This window comes from Scyliorhinus canicula, chromosome 6, assembly GCF_902713615.1.
Source record: "Scyliorhinus canicula chromosome 6, sScyCan1.1, whole genome shotgun sequence".
NCBI lineage: Eukaryota > Metazoa > Chordata > Chondrichthyes > Carcharhiniformes > Scyliorhinidae > Scyliorhinus > Scyliorhinus canicula.
The window spans coordinates 11666133-11691615 of record NC_052151.1 but is presented as its reverse complement, the minus strand read 5'-3'; the positions used below and the strand labels follow the sequence as shown (position 1 = coordinate 11691615).

General features: G+C 49.5%; 1 protein-coding gene across 1 annotated transcript in view; it reads left to right on the top strand.

Annotated features, from left to right (window-relative positions):
• Positions 1–3942: 3942 nt before the first annotated feature.
• LOC119966979 (serum response factor-like) overlaps positions 3943–25483 on the top strand; it is a 23875-nt gene continuing 2334 nt past the window's right edge. The window contains exon 1 of the mRNA XM_038798954.1: positions 3943–4627. Within this exon, the coding sequence (XP_038654882.1) occupies positions 4136–4627 (492 nt within the window). The 5' untranslated portion in view covers positions 3943–4135. The remainder of the gene's footprint in view (positions 4628–25483) is intronic.

Genomic DNA, 25483 nt, shown 5'->3' with positions numbered 1-25483 from the left:
TGTCGACAGTGAGCTGGACACTGGGTCTCTCTGGACAGTGAGCTGGACAATGGGTCTGGACAATGAGCTGGACACTGGGTCTCTCTCTGGACAGTGAGCTGGACACAGGGTCTCTCTCTGGACATTGATCTGGACACTGGGTCTCTCTCTGGACAGTGAGCTGGACACTGGGTCTCTCTCTGGACAGTGAGCTGGACACTGGGTCTCTGGACATTGATCTGGACACAGGGTCTCTCTCTGGACAGTGAGCTGGACACTGGGTCTCTCTCTGGACAGTGAGCTGGACACAGGGTCTCTCTCTGGACAGTGAGCTGGACACTGGGTCTCTCTCTGGACAGTGAGCTGGACACAGGGTCTCTCTCTGGACAGTGAGCTGGACACTGGGTCTCTGGACAGTGAGCTGGACACTGGGTCTGTGGACAGTGAGCTGGACACTGGGTCTCTGGACAGTGAGCTGGACACTGGGTCTCTCTCTGGACAGTGAGCTGGACACTGGGTCTCTCTCTGGACAGTGTGCTGGACACTGGGTCTCTCTCTGGGCAGTGTGCTGGACACTGGATCTCTCTCTGGACAGTGAGCTGGACACTGGATCTCTCTCTGGACACTAAGCTGGACACTGGGTCTGTGGACAATGAGCTGGATACTGGGTCTCTCTCTGGACAGTGAGCTGGACACTGGGTCTCTCTCTCTGGACAGTGAGCTGGACACTGGATCTCTCTCTGGACACTGAGTCTGTCTCTGGACACTGGGTCTGTGGACATTGAGCTGGACACTGGGTCTGTCTCTGGACACTGAGTCTGTCTCTGGACACTGGGTCTGTGGACATTGAGCTGGACACTGGGTCTGTCTCTGGACAGTGTGCTGGACACTGGGTCTGTCTCTGGACACTGGGTCTGTGGACATTGAGCTGGACACTGGGTCTGTCTCTGGACAGTGTGCTGGACACTGGGTCTGTCTCTGGACAGTGAGCTGGACACTGGGTCTGTGGACATTGAGCTGGACACTGGGTCTGTGGACATTGAGCTGGACACTGGGTCTGTCTCTGGACAGTGTGCTGGACACTGGGTCTGTCTCTGGACAGTGTGCTGGACACTGGGTCTGTCTCTGGACAGTGTGCTGGACACTGGGTCTGTGGACATTGAGCTGGACACTGGGTCTGTCTCTGGACACTGGGTCTGTGGACATTGAGCTGGACACTGGGTCTGTGGACATTGAGCTGGACACTGGGTCTGTGGACATTGAGCTGGACACTGGGTCTGTGGACATTGAGCTGGACACTGGGTCTGTGGACATTGAGCTGGACACTGGGTCTGTCTCTGGACACTGGGTCTGTCTCTGGACACTGGGTCTGTCTCTGGACACTGGGTCTGTGGACATTGAGCTGGACACTGGGTCTGTCTCTGGACACTGAGTCTGTCTCTGGACACTGGGTCTGTGGACATTGAGCTGGACACTGGGTCTGTCTCTGGACAGTGTGCTGGACACTGGGTCTGTCTCTGGACACTGGGTCTGTGGACATTGAGCTGGACACTGGGTCTGTCTCTGGACAGTGAGCTGGACACTGGGTCTGTGGACAGTGAGCTGGACACTGGGTCTGTGGACATTGAGCTGGACACTGGGTCTGTGGACATTGAGCTGGACACTGGGTCTGTCTCTGGACAGTGTGCTGGACACTGGGTCTGTCTCTGGACAGTGTGCTGGACACTGGGTCTGTCTCTGGACAGTGAGCTGGACACTGGGTCTGTGGACATTGAGCTGGACACTGGGTCTGTCTCTGGACACTGGGTCTGTGGACATTGAGCTGGACACTGGGTCTCTGGACAGTGAGCTGGACACTGGGTCTGTGGACAGTGAGCTGGACACTGGGTCTGTCTCTGGACACTGGGTCTGTGGACATTGAGCTGGACACTGGGTCTGTGGACATTGAGCTGGACACTGGGTCTGTGGACATTGAGCTGGACACTGGGTCTGTGGACATTGAGCTGGACACTGAGTCTGTCTCTGGACACTGGGTCTGTGGACAGTGTGCTGGACACTGAGTCTGTCTCTGGACAGTGTACTGGACACTGGGTCTGTCTCTGGACACTGGGTCTGTCTCTGGACACTGGGTCTGTCTCTGGACAGTGAGCTGGACACTGGGTCTGTCTCTGGACACTGGGTCTGTGGACATTGAGCTGGACACTGGGTCTGTCTCTGGACACTGGGTCTGTGGACATTGAGCTGGACACTGGGTCTGTGGACAGTGAGCTGGACACTGGGTCTGTCTCTGGACACTGGGTCTGTGGACATTGAGCTGGACACTGGGTCTGTGGACATTGAGCTGGACACTGGGTCTGTCTCTGGACACTGGGTCTGTCTCTGGACACTGGGTCTGTGGACATTGAGCTGGACACTGGGTCTGCCTCTGGACACTGAGTCTGTCTCTGGACAGTGTACTGGGCCTCTCTATGACGTTATTGGTTGAGGCTGTGGTATGTAAATTATTTGGGTTGGGGGATGGGCGGGATGGCTCGGGACCAATCAGAGGGCGGCGCGGTGACTCACCAAATATGGAGCGGCCGCGCCATAAAAGGGCAGATTGTGTCTTTATATGGCGGGAAATAGTGCCGGGCGCAGCCGCCTCACCCAGCTCCATCCGCGCCGCTGCCCCGCTCTCCCACACAGCGCACAGCCAGCAATATTCCCACCCAACTGGTACATCCCACTCCGCGGGCAAGCAGCTTGTACTGTCCACCCCACACTCCAGCATTGGGGCCATGTGGGCGGGAAATCCTCTCCGCACTCTTTTTGTGGGTGGTGTGTTATTAGTCGGTGTGACGCGGCCTGGGTTTCCTCTCCCGGTGTCTCCGGGTTCCACATTGTAACCAGTTTCCCCGTGGGAACCAGGATAGACCGGGAGAGACACCGGAGGGGGATAGGGGCTGGGAGAGACTGGGAAAGGGGTCAGGGGCCGGGAGAGACTGGGAAAGGGGTCAGGAGAGAGAGAGAGAGAGAGAGACACACTGGGAAAGGGGTCAGAGAGAGAGAGACACTGGGAAAGGGGTCAGAGAGAGAGTGACTGGGGAAGGGGTCAGGGAGAGAGAGAGTGACTGGGAAAGGGGTCAGGGAGAGAGAGAGAGAGAGACAGTGGGAAAGGGGTCAGGGAGGGAGAGAGATACTGGCAAAGGGGTCAGGGAGAGAGAGAGATACTGGGAAAGGGGTCAGGGAGAGAGCGAGAGATACTGGGAGAGGGGTCGGAGAGAGACTGGGAAAGGGGTCAGGGAGAGAGAGTGACTGGGGAAGGGGTCAGGGAGAGAGAGTGACTGGGGGGGGAGAGAGAGTGACTGGGGAAGGGGTCAGGGAGAGAGAGTGACTGGGGAAGGGGTCAGGGAGAGAGAGTGACTGGGGAAGGGGTCAGGGAGAGAGAGTGACTGGGAAGGGGTCAGGGAGAGTGACTGGGGAAGGGGTCAGGGAGAGTGACTGGGAAAGAGGACAGGAAGAGAAATCGGGAAAGGGGTCAGAGAGACAGATTGAAAAGGGGCAAGAGAGGGAGAGAGACTGGGAAAGTGGAGGGAGAGAGACTGGGAAAGGGGCAAGAGAGGGAGAAAGATAGGGGCAAGAGAGGGAAAAAGATTGGGGAAGAGAGGGAGCGAGATTGGGAAAGGGGGACGAGAGGCAGACACTGGGAAAGGGGAGAGAGACTGGGAAAGGGAGTGAGAGACTGGGAAAGGGAGTGAGAGACTGGGAAAGGGAGTAGTGAGATAAACTGGGAAAGAAGGTAGTGAGAGAGAGACTGGAAAAGGGATTGAGCGAGAGAGAGACTGGGAAAGGGAGTTGTGAGAGAGACTGGGAAAGGGAGTTGTGAGAGAGACTGGGAAAGGGAGTTGTGAGAGAGAGTGGGACAGAGAGAGAGTGGGACAGGGAGGGAGAGAGAGTGGGACAGGGAGGGAGAGAGAGTGGGACAGGGAGGGAGAGAGAGTGGGACAGGGATACAGGGGATGAGAGACTGGGATAGAGATAGGGAGTGAGACTGGGAAAGGGGAACAGGGTGACAGGGACCGGGATAGGGGCCGGGATAGGGGGACAGGGTGAGTCAGGGACCGGGATAGGGGCCGGGATAGGCAGGGTGAGCCGGGATAGGGATAGTCCGGGAGCTATGCTCCAGAGTCCGGCTGGAGCCGCTCCCCCGGAGGGCAGCAGCTCCTCCTCGCCGCCGGCGGGCAGCCTGGGGCCGGCCGTACCGCAGCCTCCTGCCGCTCCCCCTCCTGCGGGCGGCAGCCGGGAGTCACACCTGTCCACCCCGTACAGCGGCTCGGAGGCCAGCAGTGAGGAGGAGGAGGAGCTGCTGCTCAGCCGGGCCCCGGTGGACAGGAGGCCAGTCAAGCGGAGGCTGTCCGACTTGGAGGCGGCGGCGGCTGCAGGCTTAGCCGGGGTCAGCAGCCATGAAGCCGGCCTGGAGGGCGGCCTGGCCGCCGCGTACGGAGCGGGAGCAGCAGCGGCAGCAGCCGCCGCCGCCTCGGCAGCTGGAGGCGGCCTCAAACCCGGCAAGAAAACCCGAGGCCGGGTGAAAATCAAGATGGAATTCATCGACAACAAACTGAGGAGGTACACCACCTTCAGCAAGAGGAAGACAGGCATCATGAAGAAGGTAAACCCTCACTACCCCACAGCTGAGGGAGGGGGGTGAGGGAGAGGGGGGGGGCTCTGAGGGAGAGGGGGGGGGCTCTGAGGGAGAGAGGGGGGCTCTGAGGGAGAGAGGGGTGGCTCTGAGGGAAAGAGGGGGGGCTCTGAGGGAGAGAGGGGGGGCTCTGAGGGAGAGAGGGGGGGCTCTGAGGGAGGGCTCTGAGGGAGAGGGGGGGCTCTGAGGGAGAGAGGGGGGGCTCTGAGGGAGGGCTCTGAGGGAGGGAGGGGGGCTCTGAGGGAGAGGGGGGGGCTCTGAGGGAGGATAGGCTGGGGGGGGCGCTGAGGGAGAGGAGGGGGGGGCGCTGAGGGAGAGGAGGGGGGGCGCTGAGGGAGAGGAGGGGGGGGCGCTGAGGGAGAGGGGGGGGGCGCTGAGGGAGAGGAGGGGGGGGCGCTGAGGGAGAGGAGGGGGGGGGCGCTGAGGGAGAGGAGGGGGGGGCGCTGAGGGAGAGGAGGGGGGGGCGCTGAGGGAGAGGAGGGGGGGCGCTGAGGGAGAGGAGGGGGGGCGCTGAGGGAGAGGAGGGGGGGCGCTGAGGGAGAGGAGGGGGGGGCGCTGAGGGAGAGGAGGGGGGGGCGCTGAGGGAGAGGGAGGGGGGGCGCTGAGGGAGAGGGAGGGGGGGGCGCTGAGGGAGAGGAGGGGGGGGCGCTGAGGGAGAGGAGGGGGGGGCGCTGAGGGAGAGGAGGGGGGGGCGCTGAGGGAGAGGAGGGGTGGGCGCTGAGGGAGAAGAGGGGGGGGGCGCTGAGGGAGAGGAGGGGGGGGCGCTGAGGGAGAGGAGGGGGGGCGCTGAGGGAGGGGGGCGCTGAGGGAGGGGGGCGCTGAGGGAGAGAGACGGGGCGCTGAGGGGAGGGGGGGCGCTGAGGGGAGGGGGGGGCGCTGAGGGAGAGGGGAGGGGGGGCGCTGAGGGAGAGGGGGGGGCGCTGAGGGAGAGGGGAGGGGGGGGCGCTGAGGGAGAGGGGAGGGGGGGCGCTGAGGGAGAGGGGAGGGGGGGCGCTGAGGGAGAGGGGAGGGGGGGGCGCTGAGGGAGAGGGGAGGGGGGGGCGCTGAGGGAGAGGAGGGGGGGCGCTGAGGGAGAGGAGGGGGGGGCGCTGAGGGAGAGGAGGGGGGGCGCTGAGGGAGAGGAGGGGGGGCGCTAAGGGAGAGGAGGGGGGGCGCTGAGGGAGAGGAGGGGGGGCGCTGAGGGAGAGGAGGGGGGCGCTGAAGGAGAGGAGGAGGGGGGGGCGCTGAGGGAGAGGAGGGGGGGCGCTGAGGGAGGGGGGGGGCGCTGAGGGAGGGGGGGGCGCTGAGGGAGGGGAGGGGGCGCTGAGGGGGGGGGCGCTGAGGGGGGGCGCTGAGGGAGAGGAGGGGGGGGCTGAGGGAGAGGGGGGGGGCTGAGGGAGAGGAGGGGGGGGCTGAGGGAGAGGAGGGGGGGGCTGAGGGAGAGGAGGGGGGGCTGAGGGCCCGGAGAGGAAGAGGAGGGGGGCAGAGGGAGAGAGGGGTTCTGAGGGAGATGAGTGAGGGAGATGAGGAGCGATGGAAGGCTGAGGGAAAGGTGCTGAGGTGGCGGAGGAGTGAGCGGTCTGCGGGAGAGGAGGAGTGAGGGATGCTGAGGGTGAGGAGGAAGGGTTGACTGGGCTGAGGGCGAGGGTGTGACACCGGCCTGCCGCGTTTCTATATGGTGACAGTATCTATATCGACAGTGGGTGAGGAACATGCTGCTGTGTTTCTATATGGTGACAGTATTGATTTAGACAGTGGGTGTGGGGAACATGCTGCTGTGTTTCTATATGGTGACAGTATTGATATAGACAGTGGGTGTGGGGAACACGCTGCTGTGTTTCTATATGGTGACAGTATTGATATAGACAGTGGGTGTGGGGAACACGCTGCTGTGTTTCTATAGGGTGACAGTATTGATATAGACAGTGGGTGTGGGGAACACGCTGCTGTGTTTCTATATGGTGACAGTATTGATATAGACAGTGGGTGTGGGGAACATGCTGCTGTGTTTCTATATGGTGACAGTATCGATATCGACAGTTGGTGTAGGGAACATGCTGCTGCGTTTCTATATGGTGACAGTATTGATTTAGACAGTGCGTGTGGGAACATGCTGTTGTGTTTCTATATGGTGACAGTATTGATATAGACAGCATTGATAGGATGCTTTCTATAGTGCATCTGTATCGGGCTGCATCACAGCCTGGTATGGCAACTGCTCGGCCCAGGACCGCAAGGAGAGTCGTGAATACCGCCCAGTCCATCACACGAACCTGCCTCCCATCCATGGACTCCATCTACAGCTCCCGCTGCCGGGGGAAAGCGGGCAGCATAATCAAGGATCCCTCCCACCCGGCTTACTCACTTTTCCAACTTCTTCCATCGGGCAGGAGATTCAGAAGTCTTGAGAACACGCACGAACAGACTCAAAAACAGCTTCTTCCCCACTGTCACCAGACTCCTAAATGACCCTCTTATTGACTGACCTCATTAACACTACACCCTGTAGCTTCATCCGATGCCAATGCTTATGTAGTTACATTGTATATCTTGTGTTGCCCTATTATGTATTCTCATGTATTTTCTTGTCTTTTCTTGAATTTTGTTTAATTCCCTTTTCTTCCATGTACTGAATGATCTGTTGAGCTGCTTGCAGAAAAATACTTTTCACTGTACCTCGGTACACGTGACAATAAACAAATCCAATCCAGTGGCTGAGGGGAACACGCTGCGTGTTTCTATATGGTGACACTATTGATATAAACAGCAATAGTCATAGAGGACTCCATAGTCAGGGGCACAGGTAGGCACTTCTGTGGTCTTGAAAACAACTCCAGAATGTTGTGCTGCCTCCCTGATGCCAGGGTCTGAGGTGTTACTGAACGGCTGCAGGGCATCCTGAAGGGGGAGGGTGAAAAGGCAAAGTTAATGGTACATATTGGTACCAATGACATAGGTAGACAGTGGGATGAGTCTTGCATCAGGAATTCGGGGAAATGAAATGAAGGCTGTAGACTAAAAAGCAGGACCTCTGGGGTTGTAATCTCTGGAATCTGGGGGGTGGGCGCAAATCACGTTCATATGTTTTGGTCCTGTCCGAAGCTGGAGGATTACTGCAAGGAGGTGTTTAGGGTAATCTGTAAAGTGGTGCATGTGAAACTGGACCTGGGCCCTCGGGAGGCCATATTCGGGGTGTCAGACCAGCCGGAGTTGGAAATGGGTGTGGAGATGTTGTAGCCTTCGCCTCGTTGAAGGTGGATCTGTTAGGGTGGAGATCAACCTCTCCACCCTGTGCCCTGGCGTGGCTGGGGGGTGGGGGCTTGACTCTTGAGAAGGTCAAATTTGAACTAAGGGGAAGAATGGAGGGGTTCTATAATTCGTAGGTGTTATTCATTATGCACTTTCAAGAATTGGATTACATCGAACATTAGGAGGGGGGTCTGGGAGGGTTGGGGGGGGGGGGAGACGGACTGTATTTGTTAACGGTAACTGGGTGATTCCTGGTTCGTTTTTGTCATTTGTTATGTTAACATGCGGGCTAATGTTTGGGGGTTTGGTGGGAGGATGGGATTGTTGTTATTGATATGGGGATTGACATTACATTCATTACTGATTATTGTTTATTGTTGGGTGTAAATGTGGGAGAAAATGTGAAAAAGGAGGAAAATAAAAATATTTTAAAAACACCATTGCAATGAAGTTACTGTGAAAAGTCACCACATTCTGGCACCTGTTCGGGTCACAGAGGGAGAATTCAGAATGTCCAATTCACCTAACAAGCACGTCATTTGGGGACTTGTGGGAGGAAACCGGAGCACCCGGAGGAAACCGACACAGACACGGGGAGAACGTGGGCGAGCGCTAGCTAAATCCAGGAAGCTAGAGATAATTGATGCGGTTGCTCAGCATTTAAATTAGAAAAAGATGCCAGAAACGCAGCCTGGGTCATGGCAAAAATCAGCAAAATTAGCTAAGGTCCAGTTACAAATGAAACGATTAGAAATACAGCAAAAAGAAAGAGAGGTCACAAAGATGATTGATGCAGGTAAGACAGTGGATGTTGTCTATATGGACTTCAGTAAGGCCTTTGACAAGGTTCCTCATGGCAGACTGGTGCAAAAGGTGAAGTCACGCGGGATCAGAGGTGAGCTGGCAAGATGGATACAGAACTGGCTAGGTCATAGAAGGCAGAGAGTAGCAATGGAAGGGTGCTTTTCTAATTGGAGGGCTGTGACTAGTGGTGTTCCGCAGGGTTCAGTGCTGGGACCGTTGCTGTTTGTAGTATATATAAATGATTTGGAGGAAAATGTAACTGGTCTGATTAGTAAGTTTGCAGGAAAGGTTGGTGGAATTGCAGATAGCGATGAGGCCTGTCCTGTCAGGATACAGCAGGATTTAGATCATTTGGAGACTTGGACGGAGAGATGGCAGATGGAGTTTAATTCGGACAAATGTGAGGTAATGCATTTTGGAAGGTCTAATGCAGGTAGGGAATATACAGTGAATGGTAGAACCCTCAAGAGTATTGACAGTTAGAGAGATCTAGGTGTACAGGTCCACAGGTCACTGAAAGGGGCAATACAGGTGGAGAAGGTAGTCAAGAAGGCATACAGCATGCTTGCCTTCATTGTCCGGGGCATTGGAGTATAAGAATTGGCAAGTCATGTTGCAGCTGTATAGAACCTTAGTTAGGCCACACTTGGAGTATAGTGTTCAATTCTGGGCGCAACACTACCAGAAGGATGTGGAGGCTTTAGAGAGGGTGCAGAAGAGATTTACCAGGATGTTGCCTGGTACGGAGGGCATTAGTTATGAGGAACAGTGGAATAAACTTGGTTTGTTCTCACTGGAACGACGGAGGTTGAGGGGCGACCTGATAGAGGTCTACAAAATTATGAGGGGCATAGACAGAGCGGATAGTCAGTCTTTTTCCCAGGGTAGAGGGGTCAATTACTAGGGGGCATAGGTTTAAGGTGCGAGGGGCAAGGTTTAGAGGAGATGGATGAGGCAAGTTTTTTTTACGCAGAGGGTAGTGTGTGCCTGGAACTCGCTGCCGGAGGAGGTGGTGGAAGCAGGGACGATAGTGACATTTAAGGGGCATCTTGACAAATACATGAATAGGATGGGAATAAGAACATAAGAACATAAGAACTAGGAACAGGAGTAGGCCATCTGGCCCCTCGAGCCTGCTCCGCCATTCAATGAGATCATGGCTGGTCTTTTGTGGACTCAGCTCCACTTTCCGGCCCGAACACCATAACCCTTAATCCCTTTATTCTTCAAAAAACTATCTATCTTTACCTTAAAAACATTTAATGAAGGAGCCTCAACTGCTTCACTGGGCAAGGAATTCCATAGATTCACAACCCTTTGGGTGAAGAAGTTCCTCCTAAACTCAGTCCTAAATCTACTTCCCATTATTTTGAGGCTATGCCCCCTAGTTCTGCTTTCACCCGCCAGTGGAAACAACCTGCCCGCATCTATCCTATCTATTCCCTTCATAATTTTAAATGTTTCTATAAGATCCCCCCTCATCCTTCTAAATTCCAACGAGTACAGTCCCAGTCTACTCAATCTCTCCTCGTAATCCAATCCCTTCAGCTCTGGGATTAACCTAGTGAATCTCCTCTGCACACCCTCCAGCGCCAGAACGTCCTTTCTCAAGTAAGGAGACCAAAACTGAACACAATACTCCAGGTGTGGCCTCATTAACACCTTATACAATTGCAACATAACCTCCCTAGTCTTAAACTCCATCCCTCCAGCAATGAAGGACAAAATTCCATTTGCCTTCTTAATCACCTGTTGCACCTGTCAACCAACTTTCTGTGACTCATGCACTAGCACACCCAGGTCTCTCTGCACAGCGGCATGCTTTAATATTTTATCATTTAAATAATAATCCCGTTTGCTGTTATTCCTACCAAAATGGATAACCTCACATTTGTCAACATTGTATTCCATCTGCCAGACCCTAGCCCATTCACTTAACCTATCCAAATCCCTCTGCAGACTTCCAGTATCCTCTGTACTTTTCGCTTTACCACTCATCTTGGTGTCATCTGCAAACTTGGTCACATTGCCCTTGGTCCCCAACTCCAAATCATCAATGTAAATTGTGAACAATTGTGGGCCCAACACGAATCTCTGAGGGACACCACTAGCTACTGATTGCCAACCAGAGAAACACCACTCTTTGCTTTCTATTAATTAACCAATCCTCTATCCATGCTATTACTTTACCCTTAATGCCATGCATCTTTATCTTATGCAGCAACCTTTTGTGTGGCACCTTGTCAGAGGCTTTCTGGAAATCCAGATATACCACATCCATTGGCTCCCTGTTATCTACTGCACTGGTAATGTCCTCAAAAAATTCCACTAAATTAGTTAGGCATGACCTGCCCTTATGAACCCATGCTGTGTCTGCCCAATGGGACAATTTCTATCCAGATACCTCGCTATTTCTTCCTTGATGATAGATTCCAGCATCTTCCCTACTACCGAAGTTAAGGTCACTGGCCTATAATTTCCTGCTCTCTGCCTACCTCCTAGAGGGATACGGACCCAGGAAGTGTAGAAGATTTTAGTTTAGTCGGTCAGCATGGTCAGCACAGGCTTGGAGGGCCGAAGGGCCGGTTCCTGTGCTGTACTTTTCTTTGTTCTTTGAGATGGAGCATTTCAAATAGAAATGAAGAAGTTGAAATTAGAAAGATAGGAAAAAGCATTCAAGTGAGTTCCAGCTAAAAGCACTGGAAATTAAAAGGGAACTGCCAGGAACTAGATGGGAGCTTAAGCCTAGAATAGAACCCAGGCTATAAAACAAAGCCAGGCAGAATCTCTGGGGCTGGAGCATCCCTCCCCAATGAGCTGAACACATTCTATGCCTGCTTTGAACAGACAGCCAATTCATCAATGCCACCCACCCCAACAGCCCTGGACACTCCCATACCCACTATTACAGCCTCGGAGGTAAGGACTAACTTCTTGAAAGTGAATCCGGGGAAAGTGACGGGCCCCGACGGAGTCCCTGGGTGAGCACTCAGACCCTGCGCTGACCAGGTGGAGAGTGTATTCGCAGACATCTTCACCACCTCACTCCTCCGCTCTGAGGTCCCCACCTCCTTCAAGAAGACCACCATAATACCAGTACCAAGGACGAACAAGGTAGTGTGCCTCGACGACTACCGACCGGTGGCCCTGACGTCTGTTATGATGAAATGCTTCGAGTGGCTAGTCATGAGATGGATCAACGCCAGCCTCCCAGACAGTCTTGATCTATGGCAGTTCGTCTATCGCCGCAACTGGTCCACAGCAGATGCTATATCTCTGGCCCTACAATCAACACCTCGACAACAAGGACACCTTTGTCAGACTACTGTTCATAGACTACAGCTCCGCCTTCAACACCATTATCCCGACGAGACTAATAAGCAAACTCTGCAACCTTGGACTTGACCCCTCCCTGGGCAGCTGGATCCTTGCCTTCCTCACCAACAGACTGCAATCTGTCAGGAGCGGCAACAGCACCTCATCCACAATAGTCCTCAACACCGGGACCACGCAAGGATGTGGGCTCAGTCCTCTACTGTACTCCCTATACACACATGACTGTGTGGCAAGATTTAACTCCAATTCGATTGACAAGTTTGCAGATGATGCGACTGTGGTGGGTCGTATCTGAAACATTTACAAATCAGACTACAGAAGGGAGATAGATCACTTGGTTGCATGGTGTACAGAAAACAACCTCTCTCTAAATGTTGGAAAACGAAGGAACTGATCATCGACTTCAAGAAGTGTAGCACGATCTCCCCCTACATCAATGGTTCTAAAGTGGAGATGATTGATAGGTTTAAGTTCCTGGGGGTCAACCATCACCAACAGTCTGTCCTGGTCCACTCACGTTGATGCAACAGTCAAGAAAGCCCAACAGCGTCTCTACTTCCTACAGAAGTTAAAGAAATTCGGCATGTTGCATCGAATCTCTCAAACTTCTACAAATGTGCCATAGAGAGCATCCTATCTGGCAGCATCACCCCAGCTTGGTATGGCAACTACTCGGCCCAAGGTCACAAGAAACTTCAGAGTGTGGTGAACTCAGCCCAATGCATCACACAAGCTTGGCACCCTCCCATTGATTCTGTCTACTCCTCCCGCTGCCACAGGAAGGCAGACGGCATTGTCAGAGACACCTCATACCCAGACTTTGCCCTCTTCCAGACCCTTCCATCAGGCAGAAGGTATAGAAGTCTGAAGACTCACACATCTAGACATAGGAACAGCTTCTTCCCCAAATCTACTAGACTCTTCAACGACGCCCTATGCTGCTCTTGCTCGTGTATTTGCTTTGTTTGGCCCTTGTTCCGCAATGTAACCAATTACTATTTGTCAATGTACTTTGTCGATTATTCTTTTTGTCTACTGTATACGTTCCCTTGGCCACAGAAAAATACTTTTCACAGTTCTTCGTTATATGTGAGAATCAATCGATCAAGGTATACTTGCATTTGTACAGGTCCTTCCAAAATTTGAAAAGGAAGTAGAGGCATTGTTATTGCCATTTGAGAAAATAGCTACACAAATGGAGTGGCCAAAGGAAATGTGGACATTACCCGTGCAAAGTAAATTGGGGTGGGCACAGGATGTTTACCCTGTCAGAGGGGTATCTAAGGATTACAACAAAGTAAAAAAAGGCTACTCTGCGTGCATGTGAATTAGTGCCAGAGGCAAAAGTTTTGCAATTGAAAGAAATAGCTGAGACAGTCTTGTGCTGAATTTGAAAGGGTGAAGCAGAACAATTTTAATAGGCAAATACGAGCATTTTGAATTGAAACTACCTGTGGGACTTGGAGAAACAATTCTCTTGGAAGAATTTAAGAATTCCCTACCTTCTGTGATAACCCATGTTGAACCAAAAGGTGATGACTGCCAGACAAGCAGCAATTATGGCTGACGATTATGAACTATTCTATAAATTTAAACCCAAGTTCCACCTCCATAATTTTGAAAAATATAGGAAGTGGGAGAGTGAAGGGAAGACAGGTAGCCAAGGTAGAGAATGGAGAGCTGGGAATGCTCCAAGTTCATCTCCTCAGACCAGGAAGGAAGGTACTGAGGGTGAAGGGGAGACACTAAGGCCTCCGTGTTACCATGGCAATAAAGCGGGACATGTTTCATCTACATGTTGGACGTTGAAGGGGAAGTCCATGGGATTTATTGGGATTCAGAAGGAAGATTCTGAAAAGGGAACAAAAGTTTAGAATGTTACCGGGCAGATTGTAGTTTTAATGAGACCTGAGGTAAACGCTGCTGTGGGAGTAGGTGCGCTGAACGAGGCCGAGGAGAGATATGCTGGGTTTTTGTCTGAGGGGGAGATCACACTATTTTCATCAAGTGATGAAGGTAAATCCATGACTATTTTAAGGACACAGGTGCTACACAAACTCTCTGACTGGAGAGGGATTTGGGTTTTCCCTCCGGAGAGTTCAATGAAAGCTAAGGTGTTAGTGAATGGGATAAGTGGAGATTATATCCTAGTTCCCTTATTTAAAGTACAATTGGAGTTTGATTTGTTATCAGGTCCAATAGTTGCCCGAGTGATTCAGAAGTTACCAGTGGACGGAGTGGGGGATGATTTGGCAGGAGTGAAGGTTGTAGCTTTGCCTACAATTATAGAGAGTCCGAGGGAAGATAAGGAGACAGAACAGTTACAGGAACAGATTCCAGATATATTTTGCTACGGGCTAAGCAAATCACCAGAGATGGGAGTCACACTACCATCAGATGGTACAGTAGCCAATACTATACTTGAAGATGAGGATAATTCTGAGTGTCCAAAGACGTGCAGGTTAGGTAGATTGACCATGATAAATTGCCCTTGGTGACCAAAAAGGTTAGGAGGGGTTATGGGGATAGGGTGGAAGTGAGGGTTTAAGTGGGTCGGTGCAGACTCGATGGGCCGAATGGCCTCCTTCTGCACTGTATGTTCTATGTTTGGTACAACTTCATTAATTGAGGCCTATGATGCAGACTTAGAGTTCCATAAATGAGCAGAATCAGCTCTCAGAAGTTGAGGCTGAAGGGTTTCCAGACTGTTGTTATTTTAAGAACGGAGTACTGATGAGAAAGTGGAGACGTCTTCATAGACCTGCTGACAAGCAATGGTCGATTATTCATCAAATAGTGGCACCACCCAAATATCGTAGGAAATGTCTGACGATAGCACATGAAATACCATTGGCAGACCATGTGGGAATTTGGAAAACTCTGGCATCGAGTCAGCAAGTATATTTCCTGGCCAGGATTCCATAGGATGTAGTGCAATACTGTTGAACCTGTCAGGTAATAGGTAAACCACAACATGGGATTCCACCAGTCCCTTTAATACCCATACCAGTGTTTGAAGGGCCATTTATTCTGGTATTGGTGGACTGTGTAGGACCTTTTCCTAAAAGGGAAGCAGGGCATCTTACATTCTTGCGTTCATGGATATGACCACCTGATTTCTGGAAACTGCACCTTTTGGGAACAATTACAGCCAAGATAGTAATGGAAAAATTGATACAATGTTTCACATGCTGTGACCGACCATAGAAGTATAATCCAACCAGGGTTCTAACTTTGTGTCTAAACTTGTCCATGACGCAATTCATAGTTTAGGTCTCAAACAACTAAAATCAACCGCCTATCATCCTTTGGAGAGATATCATCAGACTCTCAACCATGTTTAGGGCCTATTGCCGTGACTGTGCAAGAGATTAGGACAAAGGATTGGATTTTTTACTATTTGCCACCAGAGATTCTCTGAACAAATCTTCTGGGTTTAGACTATTTGAATTGGCCTATGGTCATGAAGTATGGGGTTTCTTAAAATTGATGAAAGAAGAGCCATGAAAATGCTTCATAAGGATACTGCAAAATAATAAGTAGATTTGTAAGTACACACCGGGGTGCTGGGTAAAAATCCTGGAACGCCCTCCCCAACAGCATTGTGGGTATACCTACACCACCGGGACTGCAACTGTTCAAGAAGGCAGCTCACCACCACCTTCTGAAAGGCAACTAGGGATAGGCCGAAAAGGCTGGCCGAACCATACCGTTTATATAAAAAGAATGAACTGAACATGTTGTGGACTTGGGTGACTCCAAGCCAAGATAATAGCATCTATCTTGACAAAACCCACAGAAGCTAGTTCAGATAGAGCGGAAATCCAACATATTGAGGTAAGAAGCGAAAATGGCATGGTCCGCAGAATATCAAACAAGGTTTGAAAAATTAAGGACTGTTACAAACGTATGAACTGGAGGATCAATATAATGATGGAGGATGAATGGATTTATGTTTGAGCTTTATGTCTTGTATACTTAAATATCCGAACCCTAGGGAAAGAGATGTGTTAGGGCCCTTCATGTTGATTCCCTTAGTTCCTAATTCTTTTATTTTATCTCTATTGGTTTTGGTCCATGGATCTCAGGAGCAGTACTCCGAAAGCTAGTGTTTGAAACAAACCTGTTGGACTTTATTTAACCTGGTGTTGTTACTGACTTCTTACTGGACTTAATTATAGTTACTGTTAATAATAAAAAGTTGATTGTGTTTAAATGAACAATCCTGGTGCCTGTAGTTATTGGACAGCCGATGGCATCGGGTATTTTAAAATAAAAGTTATTTTCTTTTTAAAAAAATATTTATATTCTTCTTTTTCACATTTTCTCACAAATTTGCACCCACCAACAATAAACAATAATCAGTAACGAATATAATGTCAATCCCCATATCAACAACAATCCCTTCCTCCCCCCAGACATTAGCCTGCATGTTAACATAAACAAATAACAAAAAGGAATCAGGAATCACCCATAGTCACCACTAACACACACAGTCCCTCTCCCCACCCACTAATGTTCGATGTTACCCAATTCTCGAAAGTGCATGATGAATAATGCCCATGAATTGTAGAACCCCTCCATCCTTGCCCTCAGTTCAAACTTAACCTTCTCAAGAGTCAAGAATTCCAACAAGTCCCCCCCCGCCACGCCAGGGCACAGGGTGGAGAGGTTGATCTCTTTCCCAACACGATCCGCCTTCGGGAGATCAACGAGCCGAAGGCTACAACATCTGCCTCTGCCCCATTTCCAACCCCGGCTGGTCCGACACCCCGAATATGGCCTCCCGAGGGCTCGGGTCCAGTTTCACGTGCACCACTTTAGAGATTACCATAAGACCATAAGACATAGGAGTGGAAGTAAGGCCATTCGGCCCATCGAGTCCACTCCGCCATTCAATCATGGCTGATGGGCATTTCAACTCCACCTACCAGCATTCTCCCCGTAGCCCTTAATTCCTCGCGACATCAAGAATTTATCTATCTCTGCCTTGAAGCCATTTAGCGTCCCGGCCTCCACTGCACTCCGCGGCAATGAATTCCACAGGCCCACCACTCTCTGGCTGAAGAAATGTCTCCGCATTTCTGTTCTGAATTTACCCCCTCTAATTCTAAGGCTGTGCCCACGGGTCCTCGTCTCCTCGCCTAACGGAAACAGTTTCTTTGCGTCCACCCTTTCTAAGCCATGTATTATCTTGTAAGTTTCTATTAGATCTCCCCTTAACCTTCTAAACTCCAATGAATACAATCCCAGGATCCTCAGCCGTTCATCATATGTTAGACCCGCCATTCCAGGGATCATCCGTATGAATCTCCGCTGGACACTCTCCAGTGCCAGTATGTCCTTCCTGAGATGTGGGGCCCAAAACTGGACACAGTACTCCAAATGGGGCCTAACCAGAGCCTTATAAAGGCTCAGTAGCACATCGCTGCTTTTATATTCCAACCCTCTTGAGATAAATGACAACATTGCATTCGCTTTCTTAATCACAGATTCAACCTGCATGTTTACCTTTAGGGAATCCTCGACTAGCACTCCCAGATCCCTTTGTACTTTGGCATTATGAATTTTCTCACCGTTTAGAAAGTAGTCTATGCTTGGATTCTTTTTTCCAGAGTGCAAGACCTCACATTTTCTCACGTTGAATTGCATCAGCCATTTCCTGCACCACTCTCCCAAACTGTCTAGATCCTTCTGCAGCCTCCCCACTTCCTCAGCACTACCTGCCTGACCACCTAACTTCGTATCATCGGCAAACTTCGCTAGAATGCCCCCAGTCCCTTCATCCAGATCATTAATATATATGGTGAACAGCTGCGGCCCCAACACTGAACCCTGTGGGACACCGCTGGTCACCGGCTGCCATTCCGAAAAAGAACCTTTTATCCCAACTCTCTGCCTTCTGTCAGACAGCCAATCCTCAACCCATGCCAGTAGCTCACCTCGAACACCATGGGCCCTCACCTTACTCAGCAGCCTCCTGTGTGGCACCTTATCAAAGGCCTTTTGGAAATCCAGATAGACCACATCCACTGGGTTTCCCTGGCCTAACCTACTTGTCACCTCCTCAAAGAATTCTAACAGGTTCGTCAGGCACGACCTCCCCTTACTAAATCCATGTTGACATGTTCTAATCCGACCCTGCTCTTCCAAGAATTTAGAAATCTCATCCTTAACGATCGATTCTAGAATTTTACCAACAACCGAGGTTAGGCTAATTGGCCTATAATTTTCCATCTTTTATCTTGATCCTTTCTTGAACAAGGGGGTTACAACAGCGATCTTCCAATTGTCTATATCAATACTGTCACCATATAGAAACACAGCAGCATGTTCCCCTCACCCACTGTCTATATCAATACTGTCACCATATAGAAACACAGCAGCGTGTTCCCCTCACCCACTGTCTATATCAATACTGTCACCATATAGAAACACAGCAGCGTGTTCCCCACATCCACTGTCTATATCAATACTGTCACCATATAGAAACACAGCAGCGTGTTCCCCTCACCCACTGTCTATATCAATACTGTCACCATATAGAAACACAGCAGCGTGTTCCCCACACCCACTGTCTATATCAATACTGTCACCATATAGAAACACAGCAGCGTGTTCCCCACACCCACTGTCTATATCAATACTGTCACCATATAGAAACACAGCAGCATGTTCCCCACACCCACTGTCTATATCAATACTGTCACCATATAGAAACACAGCAGCATGTTCCCATACCCACTGTCTATATCAATACTGTCACCATATAGAAACACAGCAGCGTGTTCCCATCACCCACTGTCTATATCAATACTGTCACCATATAGAAACACAGCAGCGTGTTCCCATCACCCACTGTCTATATCAATACTGTCACCATATAGAAACACAGCAGCGTGTTCCCCTCACCCACTGTCTATATCAATACTGTCACCATATAGAAACACAGCAGCATGTTCCCACACCCACTGTCTATATCAATACTGTCACCATATAGAAACACAGCAGCGTGTTCCCCTCACCCACTGTCTATATCAATACTGTCACCATATAGAAACACAGCAGCGTGTTCCCCTCACCCACTGTCTATATCAATACTGTCACCATATAGAAACACAGCAGCGTGTTCCCCACACCCACTGTCTATATCAATACTGTCACCATATAGAAACACAGCAGCATGTTCCCATCACCCACTGTCTATATCAATACTGTCACCATATAGAAACACAGCAGCGTGTTCCCCATCACCCACTGTCTATATCAATACTGTCACCATATAGAAACACAGCAGCGTGTTCCCCACACCCACTGTCTATATCAATACTGTCACCATATAGAAACACAGCAGCGTGTTCCCCTCACCCACTGTCTATATCAATACTGTCACCATATAGAAACACAGCAGCGTGTTCCCCATCACCCACTGTCTATATCAATACTGTCACCATATAGAAACACAGCAGCTGTTCCCATCACCCACTGTCTATATCAATACTGTCACCATATAGAACACAGCAGCGTGTTCCCCTACCCACTGTCTATATCAATACTGTCACCATATAGAAACACAGCAGCGTGTTCCCCTCACCCACTGTCTATATCAATACTGTCACCATATAGAAACACAGCAGCGTGTTCCCATACCCACTGTCTATATCAATACTGTCACCATATAGAAACACAGCAGCGTGTTCCCCACACCCACTGTCTATATCAATACTGTCACCATATAGAAACACAGCAGCGTGTTCCCCTCACCCACTGTCTATATCAATACTGTCACCATATAGAAACACAGCAGCGTGTTCCCCTACACCCACTGTCTATATCAATACTGTCACCATATAGAAACACAGCAGCATGTTCCCCTCACCCACTGTCTATATCAATACTGTCACCATATAGAAACACAGCAGCATGTTCCCCACACCCACTGTCTATATCAATACTGTCACCATATAGAAACACAGCAGCGTGTTCCCCTCACCCACTGTCTATATCAATACTGTCACCATATAGAAACACAGCAGCGTGTTCCCCTCACCCACTGTCTATATCAATACTGTCACCATATAGAAACACAGCAGCATGTTCCCATACCCACTGTCTATATCAATACTGTCACCATATAGAAACACAGCAGCGTGTTCCCCTCACCCACTGTCTATATCAATACTGTCACCATATAGAAACACAGCAGCGTGTTCCCCTCACCCACTGTCTATATCAATACTGTCACCATATAGAAACACAGCAGCATGTTCCCATCACCCACTGTCTATATCAATACTGTCACCATATAGAAACACAGCAGCGTGTTCCCCTCACCCACTGTCTATATCAATACTGTCACCATATAGAAACACAGCAGCATGTTCCCCTCACCCACTGTCTATATCAATGCTGTCACCATATAGAAACACAGCAGCTGTGTTCCCCACATCCACTGTCTATATCAATACTGTCACCATATAGAAACACAGCAGCGTGTCCCCACACCCACTGTCTATATCAATACTGTCACCATATAGAAACACAGCAGCGTGTTCCCCTCACCCACTGTCTATATCAATACTGTCACCATATAGAAACACAGCAGCGTGTTCCCCACATCCACTGTCGATATCAATACTGTCACCATATAGAAACACAGCAGCGTGTTCCCCTCACCCACTGTCTATATCAATACTGTCACCATATAGATCACAGCAGCGTGTTCCCCTCACCCACTGTCTATATCAATACTGTCACCATATAGAAACACAGCAGCGTGTTCCCTCACCCACTGTCTATATCAATACTGTCACCATATAGAAACACAGCAGCGTGTTCCCCACACCCACTGTCTATATCAATACTGTCACCATATAGAAACACAGCAGCGTGTTCCCCTCACCCACTGTCTATATCAATACTGTCACCATATAGAAACACAGCAGCGTGTTCCCCTCACCCACTGTCTATATCAATACTGTCACCATATAGAAACACAGCAGCGTGTTCCCCTCACCCACTGTCTATATCAATACTGTCACCATATAGAAACACAGCAGCGTGTTCCCCACACCCACTGTCTATATCAATACTGTCACCATATAGAAACACAGCAGCATGTTCCCCTCACCCACTGTCTATATCAATACTGTCACCATATAGAAACACAGCAGCATGTTCCCATCACCCACTGTCTATATCAATACTGTCACCATATAGAAACACAGCAGCGTGTTCCCCTCACCCACTGTCTATATCAATACTGTCACCATATAGAAACACAGCAGCATGTTCCCCTCACCCACTGTCTATATCAATACTGTCACCATATAGAAACACAGCAGCGTGTTCCCCTCACCCACTGTCTATATCAATACTGTCACCATATAGAAACACAGCAGCATGTTCCCCTCACCCACTGTCTATATCAATACTGTCACCATATAGAAACACAGCAGCATGTTCCCCACACCCACTGTCTATATCAATACTGTCACCATATAGAAACACAGCAGCATGTTCCCCACACCCACTGTCTATATCAATACTGTCACCATATAGAAACACAGCAGCATGTTCCCCTACACCCACTGTCTATATCAATACTGTCACCATATAGAAACACAGCAGCGTGTTCCCATACCCACTGTCTATATCAATACTGTCACCATATAGAAACACAGCAGCATGTTCCCCACACCCACTGTCTATATCAATACTGTCACCATATAGAAACACAGCAGCATGTTCCCCACACCCACTGTCTATATCAATACTGTCACCATATAGAAACACAGCAGCATGTTCCCCTACACCCACTGTCTATATCAATACTGTCACCATATAGAAACACAGCAGCGTGTTCCCATCACCCACTGTCTATATCAATACTGTCACCATATAGAAACACAGCAGCATGTTCCCCCTCACCCACTGTCTATATCAATACTGTCACCATATAGAAACACAGCAGCGTGTTCCCCTCACCCACTGTCTATATCAATACTGTCACCATATAGAAACACAGCAGCGTGTTCCCCTCACCCACTGTCTATATCAATACTGTCACCATATAGAAACACAGCAGCATGTTCCCATCACCCACTGTCTATATCAATACTGTCACCATATAGAAACACAGCAGCGTGTTCCCCTCACCCACTGTCTATATCAATACTGTCACCATATAGAAACACAGCAGCGTGTTCCCCTCACCCACTGTCTATATCAATACTGTCACCATATAGAAACACAGCAGCAGTGTTCCCATACCCACTGTCTATATCAATACTGTCACCATATAGAAACACAGCAGCGTGTTCCCCTCACCCACTGTCTAAATCAATACTGTCACCATATAGAAACACAGCAGCATGTTCCCCTCACCCACTGTCTATATCAATGCTGTCACCATATAGAAACACAGCAGTGTGTTCCCCACATTCACTGTCGATATCAATACTGTCACCATATAGAAACACAACAGCGTGGTCCCCACACCCACTGTCTATATCAATACTGTCACCATATAGAAACACAGCAGCGTGTTCCCCTCACCCACTGTCTAAATCAATACTGTCACCATATAGAAACACAGCAGCGTGTTCCCCACATCCACTGTCGATATCAATACTGTCACCATATAGAAACACAGCAGCGTGTTCCCCTCACCCACTGTCTATATCAATACTGTCACCATATAGATCACAGCAGCGTGTTCCCCTTGCCCACTGTTTATATCAATACTGTCACCATATAGAAACACAGCAGTGTGTTCCCTCACCCACTGTCTATATTAATACTGTCACCATATAGAAACACAGCAGCGTGTTCCCCTTGCCCACTGTCTATATCAATACTGTCACCATATAGAAACACAGCAGTGTTCCCCTCACCCACTGTCTATATCAATACTGTCACCATATAGAAACACAGCAGTGTGTTCCCCACACCCACTGTCTATATCAATACTGTCACCATATAGAAACACAGCAGCATGTTCCCCTCACCCACTGTCTATATCAATACTGTCACCATATGGAAACACAGCAGCATGTTCCCATACCCACTGTCTATATCAATACTGTCACCATATAGAAGCACAGCAGCGTGTTCCCCTCACCCACTGTCCATATCAATACTGTCACCATATAGAAACACAGCAGCATGTTCCCCACACCCACTGTCTATATCAATACTGTCACCATATAGAAACACAGCAGCATGTTCCCCACACCCACTGTCTATATCAATACTGTCACCATATAGAAACACAGCAGCGTGTTCCCCTCACCCACTGTCTATATCAATACTGTCACCATATAGAAACACAGCAGCGTGTTCCCCACACCCACTGTCTATATCAATACTGTCACCATATAGAAACACAGCAGCGTGTTCCCCTCACCCACTGTCTATATCAATACTGTCACCATATAGAAACACAGCAGCGTGTTCCCCTCACCCACTGTCTATATCAATACTGTCACCATATAGAAACACAGCAGCATGTTCCCCTCACCCACTGTCTATATCAATACTGTCACCATATAGAAACACAGCAGCATGTTCCCCTACACCCACTGTCTATATCAATACTGTCACCATATAGAAACACAGCAGCGTGTTCCCCTCACCCACTGTCTATATCAATACTGTCACCATATAGAAACACAGCAGCATGTTCCCCTACACCCACTGTCTATATCAATACTGTCACCATATAGAAACACAGCAGCGTGTTCCCATACCCACTGTCTATATCAATACTGTCACCATATAGAAACACAGCAGCATGTTCCCATCACCCACTGTCTATATCAATACTGTCACCATATAGAAACACAGCAGCATGTTCCCCTCACCCACTGTCTATATCAATACTGTCACCATATAGAAACACAGCAGCGTGTTCCCCTCACCCACTGTCTATATCAATGCTGTCACCATATAGAAATACAGCAGCGTGTTCCCCACACCCACTGTCTATATCAATACTGTCACCATATAGAAACACAGCAGCGTGTTCCCCTCACCCACTGTCTATATCAATACTGTCACCATATAGAAACACAGCAGTGTGTTCCCACACCCACTGTCTATATCAATACTGTCACCATATAGAAACACAGCAGCGTGTTCCCCTTGCCCACTGTCTATATCAATACTGTCACCATATAGAAACACAGCAGCGTGTTCCCCTCACCCACTGTCTATAGCAATACTGTCACCATATAGAAACACAGCAGTGTGTTCCCCACACCCACTGTCTATATCAATACTGTCACCATATAGAAACACAGCAGCGTGTTCCCCTCACCCACTGTCTATATCAATACTGTCACCATATAGAAACACAGCAGCGTGTTCCCCTCACCCACTGTCTATATCAATACTGTCACCATATAGAAACACAGCAGCATGTTCCCATACCCACTGTCTATATCAATACTGTCACCATATAGAAACACAGCAGCATGTTCCCCTCACCCACTGTCTATATCAATACTGTCACCATATAGAAACACAGCAGCGTGTTCCCCTCACCCACTGTCTATATCAATACTGTCACCATATAGAAACACAGCAGCATGTTCCCATACCCACTGTCTATATCAATACTGTCACCATATAGAAACACAGCAGCGTGTTCCCCACACCCACTGTCTATATCAATACTGTCACCATATAGAAACACAGCAGCATGTTCCCCTCACCCACTGTCTATATCAATACTGTCACCATATAGAAACACAGCAGCATGTTCCCCTACACCCACTGTCTATATCAATACTGTCACCATATAGAAACACAGCAGCGTGTTCCCCTACACCCACTGTCTATATCAATACTGTCACCATATAGAAACACAGCAGCGTGTTCCCCTCACCCACTGTCTATATCAATACTGTCACCATATAGAAACACAGCAGCATGTTCCCACACCCACTGTCTATATCAATACTGTCACCATATAGAAACACAGCAGCGTGTTCCCCTCACCCACTGTCTATATCAATACTGTCACCATATAGAAACACAGCAGCTGTGTTCCCCTCACCCACTGTCTATATCAATACTGTCACCATATAGAAACACAGCAGCATGTTCCCATCACCCACTGTCTATATCAATACTGTCACCATATAGAAACACAGCAGCGTGTTCCCCTCACCCACTGTCTATATCAATACTGTCACCATATAGAAACACAGCAGCATGTTCCCCTCACCCACTGTCTATATCAATACTGTCACCATATAGAAACACAGCAGCGTGTTCCCCATCACCCACTGTCTATATCAATACTGTCACCATATAGAAACACAGCAGCGTGTTTCCCATCACCCACTGTCTATATCAATACTGTCACCATATAGAAACACAGCAGCGTGTTCCCCATCACCCACTGTCTATATCAATACTGTCACCATATAGAAACACAGCAGCGTGTTCCCC